This window comes from Pyrus communis, chromosome 12 (genome assembly GCF_041283825.1).
Source record: "Pyrus communis isolate YQ-2024b chromosome 12, ASM4128382v1, whole genome shotgun sequence".
In the NCBI taxonomy this organism is placed as follows: domain Eukaryota; kingdom Viridiplantae; phylum Streptophyta; class Magnoliopsida; order Rosales; family Rosaceae; genus Pyrus; species Pyrus communis.
In genome coordinates, this window is record NC_142576.1 from 715,310 (window position 1) to 731,594 (window position 16,285).

The 16,285-nt window shown below is 35.7% G+C and overlaps 4 protein-coding genes across 7 annotated transcripts; 2 read left to right on the top strand and 2 right to left on the bottom strand.

The window, feature by feature from the left end:
- Positions 1 to 2,131: 2,131 nt before the first annotated feature.
- LOC148692119 (uncharacterized) lies at positions 2,132 to 2,833 on the top strand. Its single transcript, XM_088681595.1, has 2 exons — positions 2,132 to 2,177; positions 2,292 to 2,833. Exons 1-2 carry the CDS (start codon positions 2,132 to 2,134, stop codon positions 2,831 to 2,833), a joined length of 588 nt encoding a protein of 195 aa, XP_088537721.1.
- Positions 2,834 to 6,328: 3,495 nt separating this feature from the next.
- On the top strand, positions 6,329 to 8,255 carry LOC137745375 (bidirectional sugar transporter SWEET9-like). Of its 2 annotated transcripts, none has more exons than XM_088681499.1 (6): positions 6,329 to 6,596; positions 6,817 to 6,853; positions 6,982 to 7,192; positions 7,315 to 7,476; positions 7,573 to 7,692; positions 7,789 to 8,255. In XM_088681499.1, the coding sequence occupies exons 1-6, from the start codon at positions 6,545 to 6,547 to the stop codon at positions 8,011 to 8,013; spliced, it is 807 nt and encodes a 268-aa protein (XP_088537625.1). In that variant the 5' UTR covers positions 6,329 to 6,544; the 3' UTR covers positions 8,014 to 8,255. The 2 variants fall into 2 exon arrangements, with proteins under 2 accessions (XP_088537625.1, XP_088537626.1); XM_088681500.1 differs by having other exon boundaries at positions 6,421 to 6,673.
- Positions 8,222 to 11,550, bottom strand: LOC137745482 (uncharacterized). Of its 3 annotated transcripts, none has more exons than XM_068485438.2 (8): positions 11,313 to 11,550; positions 10,561 to 10,881; positions 10,287 to 10,461; positions 9,711 to 9,888; positions 9,526 to 9,609; positions 9,114 to 9,221; positions 8,618 to 8,887; positions 8,222 to 8,510 (listed from the first exon to the last, which is right to left on the bottom strand). In XM_068485438.2, the coding sequence occupies exons 2-8, from the start codon at positions 10,862 to 10,864 to the stop codon at positions 8,412 to 8,414; spliced, it is 1,218 nt and encodes a 405-aa protein (XP_068341539.2). In that variant the 5' UTR covers positions 10,865 to 10,881; positions 11,313 to 11,550; the 3' UTR covers positions 8,222 to 8,411. The 3 variants fall into 3 exon arrangements, with proteins under 3 accessions (XP_068341539.2, XP_088537624.1, XP_068341540.2); XM_088681498.1 differs by having other exon boundaries at positions 10,287 to 10,458; positions 11,313 to 11,494; XM_068485439.2 differs by having other exon boundaries at positions 10,561 to 10,875; positions 11,313 to 11,484.
- A 1,126-nt stretch (positions 11,551 to 12,676) lies between these two features.
- LOC137745424 (uncharacterized) lies at positions 12,677 to 16,285 on the bottom strand. Its single transcript, XM_088681698.1, has 10 exons — positions 16,158 to 16,285; positions 15,518 to 15,711; positions 15,174 to 15,443; positions 14,767 to 15,090; positions 14,490 to 14,664; positions 13,967 to 14,144; positions 13,776 to 13,865; positions 13,538 to 13,645; positions 13,043 to 13,312; positions 12,677 to 12,930 (listed from the first exon to the last, which is right to left on the bottom strand). The coding sequence occupies exons 2-10, from the start codon at positions 15,690 to 15,692 to the stop codon at positions 12,832 to 12,834; spliced, it is 1,689 nt and encodes a 562-aa protein (XP_088537824.1). The 5' UTR covers positions 15,693 to 15,711; positions 16,158 to 16,285; the 3' UTR covers positions 12,677 to 12,831.

Below are 16,285 nucleotides of genomic sequence, written 5' to 3' on the forward strand. Positions count from 1 at the left end.
ATTGGATTTGAATTTGCCTCCTTAAGTTGACCTTTCAAAAGTTACGCTACTTCCAACTTAGGGATATTGAATGAATGGACCATCGAGCCTAAATGATAACCTGACTCTCAAAAAGTTGCATTAGCTCTAGTACCTAAATGATGACCCGACTCTCAAAAAGTTGTGTTAGCTCCAGTATAATAATTTGACTAGTTCTCGATGTGGGAAATGGTTTCCCTTGTCATCTCCTGAGGGAGCATGTTAGAGAATAGGATCCCACATTGTTCCTACGACAAAAATGATATACAATTAATATAAGAGAGTCTCCACCCCTAATATTACTAAGACCTTTTGTGATAAAACCCAACATCTAGTAATAGGTGGTTAACTTAAGACAATCAGTGATATTGGCGGTGGACCTTGCATGGACCCAAAGGTGGATTCACTCTTAGACCTGGGTGGTCTAGGAACACCCGAACGTCCGAAGAAGCGTCTATGAGAACCTCTAAGGACCACCCAACAATGTGTACATGTGGCGGAAGAGAGAAAATCACCATGGCTCTATTGTTCTTAGACCTTGGTTACAACGAAGAAGACTTTTTCTCTCCATTTCCCACCTGACCAACTCTTTTTTTATTTTTTATTTTTTATAACTGTTGTCCAATTAGGTTGTTCAACCCTAGCATTGTAATTAGCAAACGGATGGTGTATTACTCAACCAATGTTTTTATATCATATGTTTCACACTGTTACTTTTAAAAAATTCCCTATAAATTCTTACGACATCTGAAAAGTATTTAGTAAAATACTATGAACTCGTAGTCGCTTGCACTTTCATCTCATACCATCAAATTCACTAAAATACTAAAACAAAAATTTTGATATTTTTGTATGTTATATGTTGAATAATAAACCTCAAATTCTCAATACAAGTACATATTTTTTTTGTAAGTGTAAATAGGCATTTACTAACTTGTATGATATATATTAAGTTTACTTAAATCTGTCTAACCCACTTAGGCTTTTGCCTAGATCCCGTCTAGGCACATGGACGCCCCAACCTACCTTCGGACTAGTGCTTAACATCCCTTAATTAGGATCATTTGAAGTTAGAATTCTAGATCCGTCACTGCATAAACCTATAAAGTTCATCATAAGAATGTGCATTACAAATATCTGGCAAGTTTGCCCCATTGGGTCGATCAAATATTATGGCAGCGTGAATATTAATCCTCATTTTGGATAAAACCTAGTTAGTACGTAGATGATGAGTGTGTGTGGTGCTTAGAATTCCACGCTAAGTGACCAAATGACAGAAAGATTCAGGGCAAACAGCCCAGTTATATATAGAAAGTGTTGTAAGAGCCGTCTCAGTGTTTAAATGGAAAATGGACAGAGGGATCATCTTGGTGTATTCAATGTTGCTTCTAAGAAAAGGTATCATGGACGGCCATTAATTAATTATGGTAATTGTTATTTAAGTACTGTAGTTTCATTTCTCTTAGTTTATCTTTGTGGTTTACCTTTTTGGAACTTGACTACGATACGTTTAGAGGAAATTGTAGCAATAATTCTTTAACTTTTAACTCAAGTAGAGCAATGATCTTTTTAATTAAAAATTCATGACTTTTGCCCCTTAACTCACCAAAATGTGCAGCTATGGTTTTTTTTGTTAACTCCATTAGAGCTTCCGTTAAAATGAGTCAAATGTCATGCATGTGAGGTTGAATCAAAATAGCAAATGTGGAGGACTAACTAAGAAAATTGTAGCAATGTTCCCTTAACCTTAAGGCCAATTTTTTTTTGTGGTCCTTGTGGTGACACACCACTTTCAATGTCACCATTGTGATGAAAAAGCTGTTAATTAAACTCCCGTGGTGAGCCTTATTGCAACATTCCTCTCCCCTTAACTCCTCAAGATGATATGTTTTGTTGGGGTCCCAATGCAAGTGGTAATTTCTCTGTTAAGTCGGCAACTTGGATCCAAAATAGGAATATTAATAATAATAATGTTAGTGAGCTTCTCATAAAAATGTGGAAGCTTAAGCTCCCTCATAAAGTTAAGATGTTTAGTTGGCTGCTAATTTTAGGAAGATTGCATACAAGAGACAGATTATCTAGGTTTGTCAACAATATTCCATCCATCTGCCCTATGTGCAATGCTGAGGAAGAGAATAGAGCTCATTTATTCTTGAATTGTAACTTTGCAAGACTAATCTAGAATTGTCAAGCCATACCTAATTCCATAAGATTAAACCAAACTCTTCATTTTAGTGAATGGCTTAATGATCTTACGGTTAAGGTTGATGCAGGTTCGTGTGACCTTGGTAAAGTTTTGTTCATTTGCTGGCAAATCTGGAAGGAAAGAAATCTGGTGGTATTTCAGAATAAAGTTCCAAACCATTTTTGGATTGTTAAGTCTGCTCTTAATCTTGGAAAGGAATTTATTGATGCTAACAGTGTAAGTCCCATGAGTAAAAGTGGTAGCAACCCATCCCAACATTCTTCTATCCGGTGGCGTCCTCCTGATGTGGGTTTTGTTAAACTCAACTTCGATGGCTTTGTGGTGAACCAAGGCGCAACTTCCAGTTTTGTGATTAGAAATGAGACGGGTGAACCTATTGCTGCAGGGACTAGGTTTACTGGCCAAAACACGATTTCTGTTACGGAGTGCCTTGTTTTGCGTGATGGTCTTTGGTTGGCTAAGGCCAAAGGATTATCCCATATCATGGTGGAGAGTGATTCAAAATTGGTGATTGAGGCTATTAGAGGCAACTATAACCCTCATTGGAGATTGAGGACCATTCTTGAAGACATTCGCTGGTTGGCTGAGTCGTTCTTGGAGATTTGCTAGAAACATGTCTTTAGGGAAACAAATTTTCTGACAGATGCTATTACTAGAGTGGGTGTTTCGGTTGTTGACTTCCATGTTTGGGGTAAATCTCTTCATGTGGAAGCCCGTCAGGCGGTCCTTTTTTATTGTACCCAAACTGGTTGCCCTAGGGGCTTCTCTTTTTAATATTGTCCTTTTTCTATATATATACATATATATATATATATATATATATATATATATATATAGGGTTATTATAATTCTAAGAAGAATGCATGTTTAAGCCTTATAACATGTTTTTTAAAAAGTAGGGAATTTTCTGGTTTACTTTTGTAGTGAAAGTGTTGTAACAAAAAAAAAATCCGAATTGGTGTTCTTAATTCCAATCAATTAACTGAACCACATGGATAAAGTTAACAAAATGGACACTACAAAACCTAAATTAACATTTACAGTAAACTATGGGGGCGTTTGTTGCGCCGGACTATCTCGGACTGGATTAGCTTCAAGGACTAAGTTGGACTGGCTTAGACTAGACTAAACTGGACTAACTTAGTGAAGCATTTGGTGCAGTATTGGACTAAGAAGCTGGATAATAACAAATTCTAATATTATTTTATTTAATATATAAATTATTAATATTTTATTATGATCTTATCTTTTTCTCCATCTTTTCCTACCATTTCCGTCCCACTCTTTTCCTCTTCTCTCATCGTCTCACCCTCTCCTTCTTTTTTTCCTCTCAAACCTCTCAATTCATGTCTCTTTCTCATTCCTGGTCAAACTCCTTATTGATTCCAGTCTCTATTTCTCTGTCCTCCCTCCCTCTCTAGCTATGCGTTGTTCGAACGGAACCTCACGGCTCCAATTTTCCCGACGAGTTGCAGGTTTTCCGATGTGTTTTTTGGCCAACCCTCATTAAATTGGATGAAGTTAGCACCGCCAAAAAATTCATCACCATCCCTGGACCGAGATCTTAGCTTTGCATGCTCGAATTTGTCATGGATTTGAAGAAGCCCAAACAGGCCGAGACTTCCAGGCCATTTTCCGGCCACATTCGACCACATTTTGGCCTCGATTCAAGTAAAATCGTAATCTTGTCACTCCCAGCTTCAATTTGGTATATTTTATATGAAAGTTGGTTGTGAAATGGATCTGAAAGAGAATCGGGAAGTTAATGATTGATCTAGGTGACCGGCGATGACGAGGAGTCTGTCGGGAGTGGTCGTTGAGCATGACAAGGACGAGAAATAGAGGATAGTCTTAGCTAGTCCCATGGTTATTGGGGGGTCTCACTAAGACCTCTTAGTGAAGGGTTTTGTCCATGCTAGTCCCCTTTAGTCTTATTAATGTTAGTCCCAGCATGGAACAAACACAGTATTGGACTAATAGCTAGTCCAGTCCAGTCCGAGTTAGTGAGGGCAAACAAACACGGTATAAGTACAAAGTTCGACTTTTGACCTAATTTGCGATGTCATTTAACGGCATTTCTCTTTTCTAACCTCGAACCGTTCCATCAACACCTCGCATTCGGATGATAATTATAGGATTATTTTAGTTAAAATGATCTTTGAGATTGACTTAACTCTTTACTTTGATTTTTAATAATAAAAATCGATAGAAGTGATTCATGAGTTTGTTCATCATAAATCATTTTGGTCATTCCGTGAAAAATATATTAATATGCTCATTAAATTGTCACTTGAACGATCATGTGATCAAATTTTTAATGGTATTTTGTCAAACCAATCCTTTCATATAACAAGAATATTGACAAATTTTTTACTAAATGACCAAAATAATTTGTGATGAAAAAATTCGTAAATCACTTCTACCGATTTTTATTATCACATATTAAAATAAAGAGTACGTTAATTTCATGAATCATTTTTTTTTATTTTTTTTTGAAACTAATTTCATGAATCATTTTAAGCTTAAAAACGACCGACCAATCAAGAAAGATGGTTCTTCAAAAAAAAATCAAGAAAGATGAGTAATTCATGTACAATCCAATGATTCCAATCTTACCAAACCAGACAAATACTTTTACTTTTCTGCAACCACAAAAATATTCTACTTTCCGTTAGTCGATTGTTAAAATTGGAGCAGGATCCTCTTTTGAGTAAAGGGTAAGGATTTTCTTGATCAAGTTTATTAGGCCGTTAAAATTTTATCTAATGACTACAAATAAAAGATTTCTCTAAAAGTTATAATAATTGTAGTTATTAGATAAAATTTTAACAATCGGATGAACTTGATTAGAAGAATCCTTACTTTTTGTTCAGGAGAGATCCTGATCCGTTAAAATTAGGGTTTTACTTTACATTGCCGGTAACGTCTCTTTAGTTGTCACATCATAGATAAGTACTTTCTAGCTAGCTAGCTATTATCCAATATTTGCGTACAAATTGGGACATGTTCCCATCTCGTGTAACCATCCTAAAGTTCCTAACTTTAGTAAGCAGATGCAGAAGCAGGGAACCTTCAATAAATGGAGTATCTTATATTGAGAGAGGATCCTCGTCGGATTCTCTTTTTGAGAATTCTAATGATTCTCTAATTATATTCGTTAATCGTATATTGTGCGATTAGTTTTTGTCAGATACTGTTTATATTCAATTTTAAATAAAAATATTACAATAATTTTTTATCTCACGATATACGATGAACGAATATGATTAAAAGAAAGAATCTGACGAGAATCCTTCTGACTTTAAATTGTATAGATTCACAATTAAAAAGTTTGTATTCCAGAATGGTAGATCACACTTCCCTAATCATTAAAATATAAAGATATTGAAATATAATTTTAGAAACAATGGTGCTATTAGGACACATTCTGTGCCTAGTGGACAAAATGTTAATAACTTGGATTTAATACCCTTTTTAATCTATGTGTTTTACTTGAAAATTTTAATTTAACCAATCTAGTAATTGTGTTTTAATATATTAATATTCTGTGTTTTTGTTTGTCTAATTAAAGTGTTATTGCGCAAGCAGGAATGGATAACAAAAAGATAAGATTTATTTAAACTCAACATAATGACAAAAAGAACATAAAAAATCGAGCAACAACGGAATTAAGATGATATTTAATTTCTGTAAATTTAATTATTGAAGAATGTAAAAGAGTCACACATCTAATACTTGACAAAATAAATTATAAATTATATTCAGTAGTGTTACTTCTAATTACATGTTTGGGTAGCAAAAAGTTGAACTATACGGGAGGGGTGAGTATTTTCATTCCCACATGCATGAGTACTCAGCCATTTTTCCAAAAGTACTCAGCCATTGAATAGGATAACTCTGTAAACAAAACCTTGATGGATGGTGGACACGATGGGACATCACGATCATGAAACTCAACGCTTGGATTAATCTACGTAGCACGATAATAACTGGGCAGCTCATGGATGCCATGTGGTTTAGGATTTCCAGTTAGGTGCTTCAGTCACATATATAATAAATTAATATTATCATCGTATATAAGGTGTGACCGAGGATGGAAGTTTCATTTCAGGTTCAGTTAGTCACGTAATTGATGAGTTGCCTAACTTTTTAATTTCTATCTTGCTATAAAAGGGTACCTGAGAAATGGAATCCTTAAGCTTTTTGCAGTATCGAATTAACTACTGCAAGCAAAGGTGAAGAAAAAAGCTTCACAAAAAAAAAAAAAAAAAAAAAAAAAACACTACTAAGTTAGAAAACATATTCTCCAGTCATCAGCTCATGATGCAGTTTTTGAATACTGAACAACTGGCTTTCATATTCGGTCTCTTAGGTTTGTAAAATATGTATATAACTGTATGTATCAGTTTTCTTTCTCTTCCGTTCACATGATTATATATAATTGAGGAGGTAATTAGTTAAAATGCTCATTCATACTTCATTCTTCTAAAAAAGTTCTTTAAAACATCTAAAATTTTCAAGTTGTTTTACGATATTGTTCATCATGTTATCTGATTCTGACATGACCTGAGATTATTTTCATCATTTCTCAGGTAACATTGTGTCATTCATGACGTTCTTGGCGCCAATGTAAGACCCCTTAACATGAAATAATTAATTCACTAAGTACTTAAATGTCCCTGTCCCTAATTCACATCTTTATGAATAAGTTGCATTACCCTAACACACTCTCTCTCTCTCTCTCTCTCTCTGTGCAGACCAACGTTTTACACAATATACAAGAAGAAATCATCGAAAGGGTTTCAATCCATACCTTATGTGATTGCCCTACTAAGTGCAACTTTATTGTTGTATTATGGAGTCCTCAAGACAAATGCTTATTTGATCATCAGCATCAACAGCATCGGAACCGTTATAGAAGTTACTTACCTGATCCTCTACATTGTATACGCATCCAAGAATGACAAGGTCAGACACACATTATGCATGGTTTTTTTTTTGTTTTATGTTTTATCAGGAAGTACTGAAGAAAACAGATATATATGCTAGTTAATTTGAAAATATGCTTATACTTTGATCATGGCTCGCAGATTACTACATTGATTTGGATCCTGCTAGTAAATGTAGCCGCTTTAGGGTTGGTGGTGGCAGTCACCTTCTTCCTTCTTGGAGGGACAGTGCGCATAAGCACCGTTGGGTGGATTTGTGCCGTGTTTAACATTGCTGTATTTGCTGCTCCTCTAAGCATTATGGTACTTATTAACTAGTTAATTAATTAATCTTTATTTTTCTTTAAATCTAGAATTACGGCAATCACTGTCATTTGACATGGATTTACATTCCTGCAGAGGCAAGTAATAAGAACCAAAAGTGTGGAATTCATGCCATTTTCTTTGTCCTTTTTCCTGACACTTTGTGCCACCATGTGGTTCTTCTACGGATTATTTACAAAGGATTACTACATTGCAGTAAGTACCAATTTCCAATTTCAATTCTTGGAATTTTCAGGCTACCTAACCCTTAATTTTCGAAATCTGACACGAATGGTTATCGGGTGAGCGCAGTTACCAAACGTATTAGGGTTTCTATTTGGCATTGCCCAAATGATCCTATACATGACATACAAGAATTCAGGAAACAATGTCGAAGAGAAAAGGAGTACTCAGGAGATGAAGAAGTTGAGCTCGACCAATCGTCCAAAGTTGGTGCGCAGCGTGAGCGAATATCCAAGATCAGATAAACTAAATCAGATTACGTATATCTACGAAGCAAACGATGAACACGTATAGTTCCCACAGTTTAAGCTCAAGATTGAAGATTTGATAATCGAGCCTTAATTTTCTGTTCACGTATAGTGTATAATTCATATATAAACAGTAGATGGTAACAACTTTAGGAATAAAGCCTTGCTGTGTACATGCAATGGTTGTCTGCAATTCCAGAATTTTTCTATCTTGTGTTGTAAGAAAGCATCTGAGCCGAAGCATTTACCGGCAATGAAGTCATCGAATCGCAAAAATTTCATTAACTATATCAACAACGCGAGATACAAACAGAATTGCAAGAATTGTTAGAACAGTTACATATTATTCATCAAATGTGTCGAATGTTGAGACATAAAACTCAGGATATACACAGATAAGTACACGTCGCATAGACAGTGATCACTGATTTACAACTTGCAATTTCATGTTAGAAAATGTTCACAGCTCAAGAAGTTATCCCATATCAACTGCATATCTTCCTTCAGTATCTCCGAAATTGAGCTGGCTTCAACATTCTCTTCCTGAAAATTGAAAGAAAAGGAGATTTCAGCACACGATAAACCTTCTGAAATAAATCTTCTATTTCAGCACATGAAAAAAATTGTCCCAGAGAAAAGGCAGCGTTTACCTGTAACTTTGACAGGACCTTTTTCAACATCAGACTTGTCTCCCAAGTAGCTTCTCCAGTTAAGGTTCTAAAATCAAATCGATCAGCATGTCTCACTTTCAGTCTTAGCGATGAATTTTTATACGTATTAGCTATCACGTGCCAAACCCCAACAACTTTGTATTTATCTCCAGAAGACTCCTTTCCCAGAGGCCATCTCAACCCACCCTTCACATCTGGATCTAGAATCGCCAAACTAATCAGATCCCTAATGCTTTGCATATCATCATCCTGAAATAGCAACAATTCATATGATCACAGAACCTCAATCCAAGCTGCATAAGTTCAGGTGTGCATCCAATATGGTTAAACCTCATCGTCCAGTTACATTTGCAGAAAATATCCTATTGTTTGTTTTGATTGTGGTTCCATGATAAATGGGTTATAAATAATTGCTTTTCTGAAACAAGAAGGAATAGAAACGTAAATTTATAAAGGACAGTGTGAAGCAGCTTACAGTCAGATCTGTTATGAGTCTCTTCGTGCATAGCATTAGTCTCAGGTCCAGATTCTTAGTAGTGCATGAAATGTCCACGACCATGTTACGCAGCTGATTCAGTTCAATCTAAAACAAAGTTGGTATTGCAATGTAAGTCTTAGTAAACAAACTCTACCCCAAGCAACAGGGAAGAGTCTGGAAAACATTAATGACTTGGAAATGCTCCTCAGTCCTCACCAATTATTCCAAAAATTGGAGAGCTTAATCACATTCAGTGGTTGAACATTTAGTTATCTTATACTACGCTCATATTTTGCAGCATACTTTTTTTTATCTAAATTATCTAATCAATATCGTGGCAACTCAATCGTGATATTGACGCAACATATTGGTTTCATCAAATTTAGTTGGCATGAATTGGAAAACTTGCCTTGTAGAGTTGTAGCATTCCATGTTCTTTCATTACACGACACTTGCAGGAGAGAGTTGAATCTGGCCTCGTAGAATCAGACAACTATACAAGAAGAATATAAATGAGCAATTCAATGGCTAAAGTCAGAATTGTGGAAAACATGAACTAAGAACTCTGTTAGTTGACATGTCTAAAAGAAATACCTTTACTTGGTATACGTCTTTCTCCTCTTCGAAATCAACTCCAACTTTCGGGACAACCTCCTTTACAATCTTTTCCTTATATGAAACAGGGATGTTTGTGTGAAATGATTTCCTCAACTGTTTCAAGGTTTCAGCAGACAAATTTTTTGTGATAGATTCCATGTTAACTGACGGGCTCCTGATACAAAGATTTCAACAAAAAACTGTCTTTCATCTGCTCATTACAACTAAGGAGTAGTACAAAATTCTTTTCTGTTGTTACAAAACTGATGTGAAATATGAGAACAGTGATTGAGTATCGATACCAAAATATAACTGTATTAAGTATCGAAAACCCAGGGTAGAGTTATAGAATTGCTTCACTGTCCAACTCGGCATCCTACCTCCTAAAGCTAAAATGCCAAATGTAACCCTTTATCATAGTATAGACTATTTGTTCTACTACAACCAGTATTCTGAGGCGGATAAAAGAACAACATAAAGGTAAAAAGGATAATCACATGAAACAATCAACTAAATGAATAGCACAATAGGATCAATAGCTAACCAATGAATCAGATAATAGAGAAATCTAACCTGCGAAAGAGTACTTTCCCCACTCTGGCAATCAAAGTAGGATTTACTTCTTTAAGTTTTGCACACTTCATTTCATTCCTCACGTGTTTAAAAGAAGAAACTAAGTCTTCAAGCACATTTTCCGTTAGAGATTCCCCGGGGCTTCTTGGCAAATTCCATTTCACCTCACCGCCTTCTGTCATGTATCAACCATGAAAAACAAAACCAAACACATCCACAACCCAAGTAACAACATACAAGATAAACGCACTAAAAGAAATGTTAGAGTACTAACCAGTATCTAGACTAGTATTGATTAAGGCTAGACGGTTTTCTCCAACTTTCGGCTCAGTGGACTCCAAGCAAATGGGCTTAAGATTAACAAAAGACGGAAATTGGTTCTCCTCATCCAAACCAATGATCAGCCATCTCGATGTAGAATGGTCTGCATAAACTATTTTTCCAGTCCATTCCAAATTAGACTTATTATATGGCTTGACTTTGAAGTTTTTATTGAATTGAGGAGCAAGCAGCTCTGGAGTCGGCAGTGGCCTCTCTGGTTCCTTCGAGTGCCGCTTGTGCGGAGGAATGTAAGCCATTACAACTACAACTTAAGCTTAAAAAAACACAACGATCAAAGTGAGGGCAACAGAAAAACGAAATGAAGAAAGGATTAAAAACAGAGTACTCGAATTTATGCAGCAAGAAGTGTTCTTTCTCATGTTTATTTACGAATATCAAGCTTATCTCTAAGTTTCTTGGTTAATTTAACTATTTACTTCCAATTGGCTTCTGAGAAAATCAAACCTTTCATTTGTTTCGGAACAATTACAAGAATTAAAAAGAAGGGTTGAGTTAATAAAGTAAGAATATGATTATGGTAGGGTTCTTTCCTAAAAAATTGATCAACTGGGTAATCATTATTTATCACTTTCTTGGAGCAAAACATATCTTGGAATTCATATGAACACAGAACAGAGAGTAGATATGATTCAAACCATCTATAAGTAGAGAGACAGAGAGAGAAGATGAAGGAGCTAAGCTTACCCAGTAATCACTACACAGAGGCAGACTGAAAGTTGAAATCTTGATGGAAGAGATTTGATGAAGATAAAGAAATTGGGGTGATCAACCGCCACTTCTTTCACTGTATTTATATATTCTCACAGTCGGCATCGCCCTGTGAGGTTTTAAAGAAAATAGAAATGGAATGGAATTCGAAAGATCGCACCTTTACTCTTTTACACTTAAACCCATAAAAATAGATAAATTCCAACTTGCTAGAGGGTTTTTCTTCTTCTCTTGTCCTTTTAGAGACAACTTGCTGGGGGGTTATAAGTTTTTTTGTTAACTTTTATCTTTTAATAATCTTTAATTTATTCGATTTGACAGTTAAAAATTAAGCAATGAGTGTAAGATATAAAAAGAGATGTATAAATAACATCATTCATGTTTATGACAAACCTTGCTAGGGTATTTTCTTTATCTTTTTGCTAATTAACCTCGCTGGAGGATTTTAAACTTTTACACCTCATAAAAATGTTCCTCCTAGAGTAGCTATTAAGACAAATAAACGAATAAAAGTAGCTTTGTGCAATTGAATTTCTATTTGTATTTAAGGGTTATGCTATATAGACTATTAATCAAAATCATATTTTGTAAACTATATAATGTAATTATTGACGATTGAATTATTACTTATGTATTGATCAACGTGTTTATTTACTATTGATGACAAATTACATAGTTTACAAATATAGTATAAAAAACTGGTTTACCAAACAATGCTCTTTTGTTAAATTCTTAAAGCATCTCCAATGGGAGATGTAAATTATCTTGAATACTCACGGTACAACACAAAAGCCATTTTTGGGGTTCAGTGGGCCAGAAATTTGGAAAGCAAATTATCTATCCCACCGAAAAATGTAAAAAAAAAAAAAATATATATATATATATATATATTTTGTCTCCTCAAGTTTTTGTTTAATTTCAAATTCGTACATATTTCAATTTCATACAACAATTCACAATTTTATACCAATATCATACATTTGTATCAATTTATGTTAGTTTCTCCTTGAAGAAAACTCTTCTGTCTTGACAACAAATCAATATGAAGAAAGAGAAGGAAAAAAAAAAAAAAACCCTCCATCTTCGCCATCAGAAAGTTAAAATAACCAAGGGACAACTTAATGTATAAACATTCGCCATCAGAAAGTTAAAATAACCAAAGGACAACTTAATGTATAAACATTTGAATTTTTAACGTGTGATGTAAAGTGTTGTCCGTCGTTATCTTCGTTGAAGTTATCTTAGAACCTCAAGACTTTATACACATACACACACACACACATACACTCCACATATTATCAATTGTACTTTAGGGTAGAACCTCCTAAAATGAAACATACTCAAGCAAAAGTTATCCTCATACCACAAAGACCTAATTAAGCAAAGCAAATCAGTCTCCCAATAAGCACTTAACTACGACTACAAAAGTTTTAACATCCTGATATCACAAACACCTAATAAATCAAAGCAAATCACTGATTTACAACATGCAGTTTCACGTCAGGAATCCTTCACAGCTCAAGAAGTTGTCCCATATCAGCTGCATGTCTTCCTTCAGTATCTCAGAAACCGAGCTGGCTTCGGCATTCTCTTCCTGAAAATTGGAAGAAAAGGAGATTTCAGCACACGATAAACCTTCTCAAATAAATCTTTTATTTCAGAAAATGAACTAAAAGAAATTGTCCCAGAGAAAAGGCAGCGTTTACCTGTAACTTTGACAGGACCCTTTTCAACATCAGAATTGTCTCCCAAGTAACGGTCCCAGTTAGGGTTCTATAATCAAATCGATCCGCACGTCTGACTTTCAGTCTGAACGATGAATTTTTGTACGTATTAGCTATTAAGTGCCAAACCCCATCAACTTTGTATTTATCTCCGGAAGAATCCTTTCCCGAAGGCCATCTCAACCCGCCCTTCACATCTGGATCTATAATCGTGGAATTAATCAGATCCCGAATGCTTTGCATCTCATCGTCCTGTAATAGCAACAATTCATATGAACACAAAACCTCATTTCAAGCTGCATAAGTTTAGGAATGCATCCAATATGGTTAAACCTCATCGTCCAGTTACATTTACATAAAATGTTCTACTGGTTGTTTTGGTTGTGGCTCCATGATAAATAGGATATAAATAATTGCTTTGCTGAAACAAGGAATAGAGATGTAAATTTCTAAAAGGTACTGGGTGAAGCAGCTTACAGTCAGATCTGTGACGAGTCTCTTTGTGTTTAGCATCAGTCTCAGGTCCAGATTTTTGGTCGTGCATGAAATGTCCACGACCATGTTACGCAGTTGATTCAGTTCAATCTAAAAGGAAAGTTGGCATTGCAATGTAAGTCTTAGTAAATAAACTCTACTTCCAGCAACAGGGAAACTTAAGAGGGGGAAGAGTCAAGAAAATATCTTCATCCAGTTTAGTTGGCAGGAATTAGAAAACTTGCCTTGTAGAGTTGTATAGCTTTCCATGTTCTTTCAGTACACGGCATTTGCAGGAGAGAGTTGCATCTGGTCTGGTCGAATCAGACAACTAAACAAGAAGGATATAGATGAGCGATTCAATAGCAAAAGTTAAAATTGTGGAAAGCATGAACTCAGAACTCAGTAAGTCGATGTGTCTAAAAGAAATACCTTTACTTGGTATGTATCTTTCTCCCCTTCGAAATCAACTCCAATTTTTGGGACAACTTCGTTCTCAATCCTTTCCTTATATGAAACAGGAATGTTTGTGTACAATAATCGTCTCCATTGTTTCAAGATTTCAGTAGACAAACTTGTTCTGATGGCTTCCATGTTAAATGAAGGCCTCCTGATTCAGGGATTTTAACAAAAATTGGTATACCACTGTCCTTGTACAAAACTGATATGAAGTATGAGATGATTAACAGTAATTAAGCATTGATAACAAAATAATATTGTGTCAAGTATCGAAAAACAAGGGCAGAGTTTTAGAATCCTGCTTCACTGTCCAACTTGGCATCATACCTTTCTAATCTAAAAAGGCCAAATGTAACCTTATATCATAGTATCGACTATTATTATATTGTTCTACTTAAACCAGTATTCTGAGGTGGATAAACGAACAACATAAGGGTGAAAAGGATAATCGCATGAAACAATCAACTAAATGAATCAGATAAGGAAGAAATCTAACCTAAGAAAAAGTACTTTCCCCACTCTAGCAAGCAAAGTAGGCTTTCCTTCTTTGAGCTGTGCGCACTTCATTTCATTCCTCATGTGTTTAATAGAAGAAACCAAGTCTGCCAGCACATTTTCTGCTATAGATACTCCAGGGCTCCTTGGCGAATTCCATTTCAACTCACCGCCTTCTGTCACGTATCAACCATGAACAACAAAACCAAACATATCCACACAACCCAAGTAACAACATACAAAGATAAACGCATTAAAAGAAATGTTAGAGTACTAACCATCACCTAGACTAGTGTTGATTAAAGCTAGACGATTTTCTTCAACTTTCGGCTCAGTGGAGTACAAGCAAATGGGCTTAAGATTAACAGAAGGCGGAAATTGGTTCTCCTCACCCAAAGCAACGGCGCACCATCTATATGTAGAATGTTCTGCATGAGCTATTCTTCCAGTCCAATCCACGTTAGACTTGTTATATGGCTTGACATGTAAGTTTTTCTTGAATCGTTGAGCATGCAGCTCTGAAGTCAGCAATGGCCTCTCATATTCCTTCGAGTGCTGCTTGTGTGGTGGAATGTGAGCCATTCCAGAACGAGCACTTATGCCTACAACAAATATGAAAATGAGGTTAACTGAAAAAAAAAAGAAAATTAAAAAAAAGAGAGGATTAAAAACAGAGTACTCATACCACCACGAAAACCTCTATAGCCTTTGCCACGACCATGCAAGGTACCAGGACGACCCCCACGAGCAGCAGCGGCGCACCATCGATATGTAGAATGGTCAGCAAAAGCTATTCTTCCAGTCCAATCCACATTAGACTTGTTATATGGCTTGGCATATAAGTTTTTCTTGAATCGTTGAGCACGCAGCTCTGAAGTCAGCAATGGCCTCTCCGATTCCTTCGAGTGCCACTTGTGTGGTGGAACGTAACCCATTCCAGAAGTAGCACTTATGCCTACAACAAAGATGAAAATGAGGCCAACCGAAAAAAAAAAGAAAAAAAGAGGATTAAAAACAGAGTACTGATACCTCTATAGCCTTTGCCACGACCACGGAAGGTACCAGGACGACCGCCACGAGCAGCAGCGGGAGCAGTGGGTCTAGTATCAGCAGAGAAGACAGTATGCATCCCTTGTTTCCAGAACTGAGGAGCAAGCAGCTCAGGAGTTGGCAGTGGCCGCTTGTGCGCAGGAATGTAAGCCATTGTAAAACTACAACTTAAGCTTTAAAAAAAAAAAAAAAAAAAAAAAAAAACAAAGATCAAAGTGAGGGCAACCGAAAAACGACATGAAAAAAGTATTAAAAACAGACTTTATGCAGCAAGAAGTGTTCCTTCTCATACTTATTTAAGAATATCAAACTTATGTCTAAGCTTCTTAGTTAATTTAACTCCATTTACTTCAATTGGTTTCTGAGAAAATTAAAACCTTTCATTTGCATTCGGAACAATTACAAAAATTAAAACAAGGGTTTAGCTAATAAAGTGAGAATCTGATTATGGTAGGGTTCTTTCCTAAGAAGTTGATCAACTGGGTAATCATTATTTATCACTTTCTTGAAGCAAAACATATCTTGGAATTCATATCAACAAAGAACAGAGAGCAGATATGATTCAAACCATTTATAAGTAGAGAGACAGAGAGAGAGAAGATGAAGGAGCTAAGCTTACCCAGTAATCACTACAAACAGGCAGATTGAAAGTTGAAATCTTGATAGAAGAGAAACTGTGATGAAGATAAAGAAATTGGAGTGATCAACCTCCACTTCATTCACTATTTATATATTCTCACTGTCTGC